The sequence below is a fragment of the Hemiscyllium ocellatum genome, chromosome 8 (assembly GCF_020745735.1).
Source record: "Hemiscyllium ocellatum isolate sHemOce1 chromosome 8, sHemOce1.pat.X.cur, whole genome shotgun sequence".
Lineage (NCBI taxonomy): Eukaryota > Metazoa > Chordata > Chondrichthyes > Orectolobiformes > Hemiscylliidae > Hemiscyllium > Hemiscyllium ocellatum.
The window spans coordinates 118,792,523-118,800,664 of record NC_083408.1 but is presented as its reverse complement, the minus strand read 5'-3'; the positions used below and the strand labels follow the sequence as shown (position 1 = coordinate 118,800,664).

General features: G+C 55.9%; 1 protein-coding gene across 1 annotated transcript in view; it reads left to right on the top strand.

The window, feature by feature from the left end:
* Positions 1 to 4,234: 4,234 nt before the first annotated feature.
* The window catches only part of LOC132818452 (serine/threonine-protein kinase Nek9), a 68,449-nt gene continuing 64,541 nt past the window's right edge, over positions 4,235 to 8,142 (top strand). Inside the window, exon 1 of the mRNA XM_060829536.1 lies at positions 4,235 to 4,531. Coding sequence (XP_060685519.1) covers positions 4,322 to 4,531 — 210 coding nt within the window. The 5' untranslated portion in view covers positions 4,235 to 4,321. The remainder of the gene's footprint in view (positions 4,532 to 8,142) is intronic.

Below are 8,142 nucleotides of genomic sequence, written 5' to 3'. Positions count from 1 at the left end.
TTCCAAATAATCCTGTTGTGTGATTATTAACTTTGTACACCCCAGTCCAACACCAGCACCTCCAAATCAGGTTAGGTCAATTGGCCATGCTAAATTGTTCATAGTGTTCAGGGGTGTGTAGGTTAGGTGCAATAGTCAGGGGAAATGTAGAGTAATAGGGTAGGAGAATGGGTCCAGGTGGGATATTCTTCAGAGGGTTGGTGTAGACCTATAGAAACAGACCCTTCGGTCCAACCCGTCCACGCTGACCTGATATCCCAACCCAATCTAGTCCCACCTGTCAGCACCCGGCCCATATCCATCCAAACCCTTCCTATTCATATACCCATCCAAATGCCTCTTAAATGCTGTAATTGTACCAGCCTCCACCACTTCCTCTGGCAGCTCATTCCATACACACACCACCCTCTGCATGAAAATGTTGCCCCTTAGGTCTCTTTTATATCTTTCCCCTCTCACCCTAAACCTATGCCCCTCTAGTTGTGGACTCCCCGACCCCAGGGAAAAGACTTTGCCCATTTATCCTATCCATGCTCCTCATAATTTTGTAAACCTCTATAAGGTCACCCCTCAGCCTCCAACGCTCCAAGGAAAACAGCCCCAGCCTGTTCAGCCTCTCCCTATAGCTCAAATTCTCCAACCCTGGCAACATCCTTGTAAATCTAGCAGCTCATTCCATACATGTACCACCCTCTGTGTGAAAAAGTTGCCCCTTAAGTCTCTTTTATATCTTTCCCCTCTCACCCTAAACCTCTGCCCTCTAGTTCTGGACTCCCCGACCCCAGGGAAAAGACCTTGTCTATTTACCCTATCCATGCCCCTCATGATTTATAAATCTCTATCAGGTCACCCCTCAGCCTCCAACGCTCCAGGGCCAAATCGCCTGTTTCCACACTGTAGAGATTCGAACTATCTATCTTCTGACTATGAATTACAGGAACTGTAGTTACAGACATTAATGTTCCCCAGAAGGAAGTGAGGGTCTTTAAGAACGGGGTGCTTGTGACTTTGTCATACACTGTAAGAGAGAGAGGCTGTCTGGTAGGTGGCTAATATTAGCAGGAGCAGCGGTATATCAGAGTGTGAGAGAGAGAGTGTGAGTGAGTGTGAGCTCTGCTGGAGTGGGAGAAATAGCTAGCAGCCAGAGCCTCAGGCAATGACATACTGCTGTTTGCAGAGACTCTCGCTCACAGCTGGCTTCTAAAAATAGGAAATGCTAAAAATACTGCCCTCCCGTCATCACTGTAGTCACCATTCTTTCTCCTTATTGGATCGTGTCCTGTTCACACCATAGACTCCAACCCATTCAGACCAATGCTCACAATCCATCTCGCAACTTCATTCTGCATAAGCATTGAACCCCCAGTCCATCTCTGGTCTGATGTCTACCGACCAGGAGGCCCAGGTTCAACTCCCACCTGTTCCAGAGGAGCATTTCTGAACAGGTCGATTAGAAAAAATATGTTAATAAAGAAAACCATTCTGTCTCTGATCTAATATGCATCAATATTAATCCCAGCCCATCAGTCTATCACTGATATAACATACAGGGATATTAACCCTTGTCTATCTCTGATATAATATGCATCAATATTAATCCCAGCCCATCGCTGATACAATGTATAGGGGTATTAACCCCTGATCTAATATACGTCAATATGAAACCCGGTCTATCTGTGATCTAATGCGTAAAGTTGCTTTTTCTGACTGGACCATAGGGCTGCTCAATCATTAGACTGAGGTGACCAGTGGTGGTTTTAATCTGAGGGTTACCATGCCTCAGGTGATGGGAGAGATTGAAGAAGGAGAGCCCTTCATGTGACCTCCGCCAATGCAGTAATTGAACTCTCGCTGTTGGTATTTGTCTGCAATAACAACCAGCCATGCAGCTAACTGACAGAGCCATACCTGCAGTATCATTGCTCATTTCCACCTCCTGTCACACCCGACTGTGCCCAGTCTCAGCACGCCCGCTGCTGAACTCCCATCCACACCTTTGTCTCCAGAGAAAATGATCAACACAAATTCCTGCCCAGTCTCCCACTGTCAACACTTCATAAACATTCAGCTCATCTAAGGCAGTGGTGCTGGTGCCCTGGGGGCTGAGTGGGGAATGAGCCTGTGTGAAGAGGTGAGACATCGGAAGGATGTTGTGAAACTTGAAAGGGTTCAGAAAAGATTTACAAGGATGTTGCCAGGGTTGGAGGATTTGAGCTACAGGGAGAGGCTGAACAGGCTGGGGCTGTTTTCCCTGGAGCGTCGGAGGCTGAGGGGTGATCTTATAGAGGTTTCTAAAATTATGAGGGGCATGGATAGGGTAAATAGACAAAGTCTTTTCCCTGATGTGGGGGAGTCCAGAACTAGAGGGCATAGGTTTAGGGTGAGAGGGGAAAGATATAAAAGAGACCTAAGGGGCAATTTTTTCACACAGAGGGTGGTACGTGTATGGAATGAGCTGCCAGAGGATGTGGTGGAGGCTGGTACAATTACAACATTTAGGAGGCATTTGGATGGGTATATGAATAGGAAGGGTTTGGAGGGATATGGGCCGGGTGCTGGCAGGTGGGACTAGATTGGGTTGGGATATCTGGCCGGCAGGGACGGGTTGGGCCGAAGGGTCTGTTTCCATGCTGTACATCTCTATGACTCTGTGGCATATCCTCTGACAGAGTCAGGGCCTGGTGCCAGGTCACAGCTTCACAACAACTGGAGCAGATGGCACCAGGTTGGGCCGTGGCTGTTTCCAATGTGCCCTCAGAATGGTCAGCCAGTGTGGGATAGTCTTCAGTGGGACTCATCGGGCAGAATGGCCTCCTTCTACACCGTATGATGGGGACAGCAACTCTGCGATATTGTTATTTTCTAATAAACCCAGGGAGGGTCCGCGAGGCGACATCACCCCGGTCTGACCCGGAACATTAACATGAACCCTGCCCCCCCCCCCCACGGGCACGGCCCGGCCCCCTCCCACAGACACGGCCCCCTCCCCACAGACACGGCCCGGCCCCCCCCCCACGGACACGGCCTGGCCCCCCCCCCCACAGGCACGGCCTGGCCCCCCCCCCCCACGGACACGGCCTGGCCCCCCCCCCACGGACACGGCCTGGCCCCCCCCCACAGGCACGGCCTGGCCCCCCCCCCCACGGACACGGCCTGGCCCCCTCCCACAGGCACGGCCTGGCCCCCCCCCCACGGACACGGCCCCCCCCCACAGGCACGGCCTGGCCCCCCCCCCCACGGACACGGCCTGGCCCCCCCCCCCCCCACAGGCACGGCCTGGCCCCCCCCCCCCCCACGGACACGGCCTGGCCCCCCCCCCACGGACACGGCCCCCCCCCACAGACACGGCCCGACCCCCTCCCCACATTTTGTCCCGTACAGAGGGTGAGAGTTGAACCTGAGCCTCCTGACTCAGAGCTAGGGGCACTACCACAACACACAGGCCCTCCACTGGGTCACGTGGCTGTGCTCAGACAGGGGCTCATGGTCAAGGGAGTGTCACAGCCTCCTCCAGCCGCCAGGGGGCGGTCAGTGCGCTCCTCCAGCCGCCGGGGGAGGTCAATGTAGTCCTCCAGCCGCCAGGGGGCGGCGAGTGTAGTCCTCCAGCCGCCAGGGGGCGGTCAGAACGGTCCTCCAGCCGGTAGGGGGCGGTCAGAACGGTCCTCCAGCCGCCGGGGGCGGTCAGGGCGGTCCTCCCGACAACAGGAGGTAGTAAGTGCGGTCCTCCCGCGGCCAGGGGGCGGTAAGTGCAGTCCGCCCCGTGGCCAGGCAGCGGTAAGTGCGGGCCTCCGGACACCAGGGGGCGGAAACTGCGGTCCTCCCGTGGTCAGAGGGCGGAAAGTGAGGACCTCCGGACACCAGGGGGTAGTAAGTGCGGTCCTCCCGTGGCCAGGAACAGTAAGTGTGGTCGTCCAGACACCGGGGGCAGTAAATGCGGCCCTCCGGACACCAGGCGGCGTAAGTCGGGTCCTCCCGACAAGAGGGGACAGTAAGGGCGCTCCTCCAGTCGCCGGAAGCGGTGAGTGCGGTCCTCCCGCGGCCAGGGGGCGGAGAGCGCGGTCCTCCCGCGGTCAGGGGGCGGTGTGCGCGGTCCTCCCGCGGCCAGGGGGCGGAGAGCGCGGTCCTCCCGCGGCCAGGGGGCGGTGTGTGCGGTCCTCCCGCGGCCAGGGGGCGGAGAGCGCGGTCCTCCCGCGGCCAGGGGGCGGTGTGCGCGGTCCTCCCGCGGCCAGGGGGCGGTGTGTGCGGCAGGTGGTCGCGGCCTCGGGCCTCAGGCTGAGGACGGTGCGGCCTCGTTGTGGGCTGTGGGCCGTCGGCCGCCGCGATGGACCTGAAGCCGTTTGAGCGGCACCTGGCGTCGGTGAGCTCGGAGTTCGGCGGCAGTGAGTCAGGGGGCCCCGGCCCAGCCCCAGGCCCCGGCCCAGGCCCCGGGGAGGCGCTGCTGAGTGAGGCCGGGGCCGAGGTTCACTACATCCCGGTGAAGGTCCTGGGCAGAGGGGCGTTCGGGGAGGCCACCCTGTACCGGAGGACGGAGGTGAGGCCGGGCCCCGGGGGAGGGGGGACAGACACCGCCGTCACAGGCTCCTACACCCCCCACCCCACCCCCACACACTGACCCCCCCGACAGTGCCCACTCCCTCAGCACTGACCCTCCGACAGTGCCCACTCCCTCAGCACTGACCCTCCGACAGTGCCCACTCCCTCAGCACTGACCCTCCGACAGTGCCCACTCCCTCAGCACTGACCCCCCCGACAGTGCGGCACTCCCTCAGCACTGACCCTCCGACAGTGCCCACTCCCTCAGCACTGACCCTCCGACAGTGCGGCACTCCCTCAGCACTGACCCTCCGACAGTGCAGCACTCACTCAGCACTGACCCTCCGACAGTGCCCACTCCCTCAGCACTGACCCTCTGACAGTGCCCACTCCCTCAGCACTGACCCTCCGACAGTGCCCACTCCCTCAGCACTGACCCTCCGACAGTGCCCACTCCCTCAGCACTGACCCTCCGACAGTGCCCACTCCCTCAGCACTGACCCTCCGACAGTGCGGCACTCCCTCAGCACTGACCCTCCGGCAGTGCGGCACTCCCTCGGCACTGACCCTCCGACAGTGCGGCGCTCCCTCGGCACTGACCCTCCGACAGTGCCCACTCCCTCAGCACTGACCCTCCGACAGTGCGGCACTCCCTCAGCACTGACCCTCCGGCAGTGCGGCACTCCCTCGGCACTGACCCTCCGACAGTGCGGCGCTCCCTCGGCACTGACCCTCCGACAGTGCCCACTCCCTCGGCACTGACCCTCTGACAGTGCGGCGCTCCCTCAGCACTGACCCTCCGACAGTGCCCACTCCCTCAGCACTGATCCTCCGACAGTGCCCGCTCCCTCAGCACTGACCCTCCGACAGTGCGGCGCTCCCTCAGCACTGACCCTCCGACAGTGCGGCACTCCCTCAGCACTGACCCTCCGACAGTGCGGCACTCCCTCAGCACTGACCCTCCGACATTGCGGCGCTCCCTCGGCGCTGATCCTCCGACATTGCGGCGCTCCCTCGGCGCTGACCCCCGACAGTGCCCACTCCCTCCCCACTGACCCTCCGACATTGCGGCACACCCTCAACATTGACCCTCCGACAGTGCCCACTCCCTCGGCACTGATCCTCCGACAGCACAGCGCTCCCTCGGCGCTGACCCTGTGACAGCACGGTGCTGATCCTCCGACAGTGCGGGGCCCTCTTGGCGCTGATTCTCCGACAGCGCGGTGCTCCCTCGGCGCTGACCCTCCGACAGCGTGGTGCTCCCCCAGCGCTGACCCTCCGACAGCGTGGCGCTCCCTCGGCGCTGACCCTCCCACTGCGCGGGCCTCCCTTGACATTTGCTTGCTTTTATGTTCCAATCCCCAGGCCAGGAATGAAAACATTCAGTTGTTTTCGTGAACACCTGTGTCTCCTGCCCTCTGCATTTGAGCTTCTTGTACCTGCACTGCAGCATCCTGCTGATTCTCGGACAGCAGCAATTTCTTTCCATTTAAGTCTTGCTAAAGTGGAAAAGTTCACTTTTTCCCAAATTATACTGTATCTGCCACATTGTTCCTCACTCACTCTTCCGATCTGCAGTTTTCGTGACCTTGTATTAACTTAGATTTCTTTTTACGTTTGTGTCATTAGAAAATTTGTCAACCATAATTTCAGGTCCTCCATCCAAATCCATGAAATACACCAGTCTTCCCATGTTCCTGAACTGAAAGCCATCTATTTATGCACTCCCTGTGCTCCATGTTATCCAACAAATCCTCTGTCAATACTATTATCTTACACCCCAACGTCTTATTTTGTATTGTATCCTTTGATGTAAAACCTTGTCAAGTGAATTTGGAAACTAAAGTCAATGCATGCACCAGTTCCCCTTTATTTACATTGCTTGTCCTTCCTTAGATAACACCAATAAATTAATCCCTTCCCATTCACCAAACCCATAATGACTTTGCCTAATGAAACAACATAAGTGTATTTGATTGATTGTCACGTGTACTGAGGTACAGTGAAAAGCTTTGTTCACGAGCAGTACAGGTAGATCATAGTAAGCAAGGATGTACAGATCAAAAAGTTTTAGCCAGAGGCTGACCAGTTACATTGCACAGAGCGTGTGTGAGGCGTGATCAGTGTTAGGAAGATCCGCGTTAGTTGAGGCTAGAGTGTCCATTCACAGTCTCGTAACAACTCGGAGGAAGCTGTTCCTGAGCCCCTCGGTGCGTGTGTTCAAGCTTCTGTATCTTGTACCTGATGGAAGAGGTTGTAGGAGATCATTAGGGATAGTCAAACACAGTTTTGTGAAGGGTAGGTCATGCCTCACCAACCTTATTGAGTTTTTCATGAAGGTGACCAAACAGGTGGATGAAGGTTGAGCGGTTGATGTGTAAATGGATTTCAGTAAGGCATTTGATAATGTCCCACATGGTAGGCTTTTGCACAAAATACAGGGTTTCGGGATTGAAGGTGATTTAGCGGTTTGGTTCAGAAATTGGCTAGCTGAAAGAAGACAGAGGGTGGTGGCTGATGGGAAATGTTCATCCTGGAGCTCAGTTACCAGTGGGGTGCTGCAAGGATCTGCTCTGGGGCCACTGCTGTTTGTCATTGCTATAAATCATCTGGATGAGGGTGTAGAAGGATGGGTTAGTAAATCTACGGATGACACTAAGGTCGGCAGCAGAGTTGTGGATAGTGCTGAAGGATGTTGTGGGTTCCAGAGGCACATGATAAGCTGCAGAGCTGGGCTGAGCGCTGGCAAATGGAGTTTAATGTGGACAGGTGTGAGGTCGTTCACTTCAAAAGTAGATCAGATTAGATTACTTACAGTGTGGAAACAGGCCCTTCGGCCCAACACGTCCACACCGACCCGCCGAAGAGCAACCCACCCAGACCCATTGGCCTACATTTACCCCTTCACCTAACACTATGGGCAATTTAGCATGGCCAATTCACCCTAACCTGCACACCTTTGGATTGTGGGAGGAAACCGGAGCACCCGGAGGAAATCCACGGGGAGAATGTGCAAACTCTACACAGACAGTTACCTGAGGCAGAACTCGGGTCTCTGGCACTCTAAGGCAGCAGTGCTAACCACTGTGCCACCGTGCCACTCATAACAGGAATGCAGAGTACTGGGCTAATGATAAAATTCTTGGCAGTGTAGATGAACAGAGAGATCTCGGTATCCTGGTGCATAAATCCCTGAAAGTTGCCACCCAGGTTGATCGGGTTGTTAAGAAGGCATATGGTGTGTTGGAGTTTATTGGCAGGGGGATTGAGTTTCGGAGCCACAAGGTCATGCTTCAGCTGTACAAGACACTGGTAAGGCCACACCTGGAGTACTACGTAGCGTTCTGGTCACCGCTTTATAAGAAGGATGTGGAAGCATTGAAAAGGGTTCAGAGGGGATTTACTAAGATGGTGTCTGGTATGGAAGGAAGGTCTTACGAGGAAAGGCTGAGGGAACTGAGACTGTTTTCATTGGAGAGAAGAAGGTTAAGTTATCTCTCAACTGAGACATACAAGATAATCAGAGGGTTAGATAGGGTGGACAGTGAGAACCTTTTTCCTGGGATGTTGAAGGCTAACATGAGGGGACATAGATTTAAATTCAGGGAT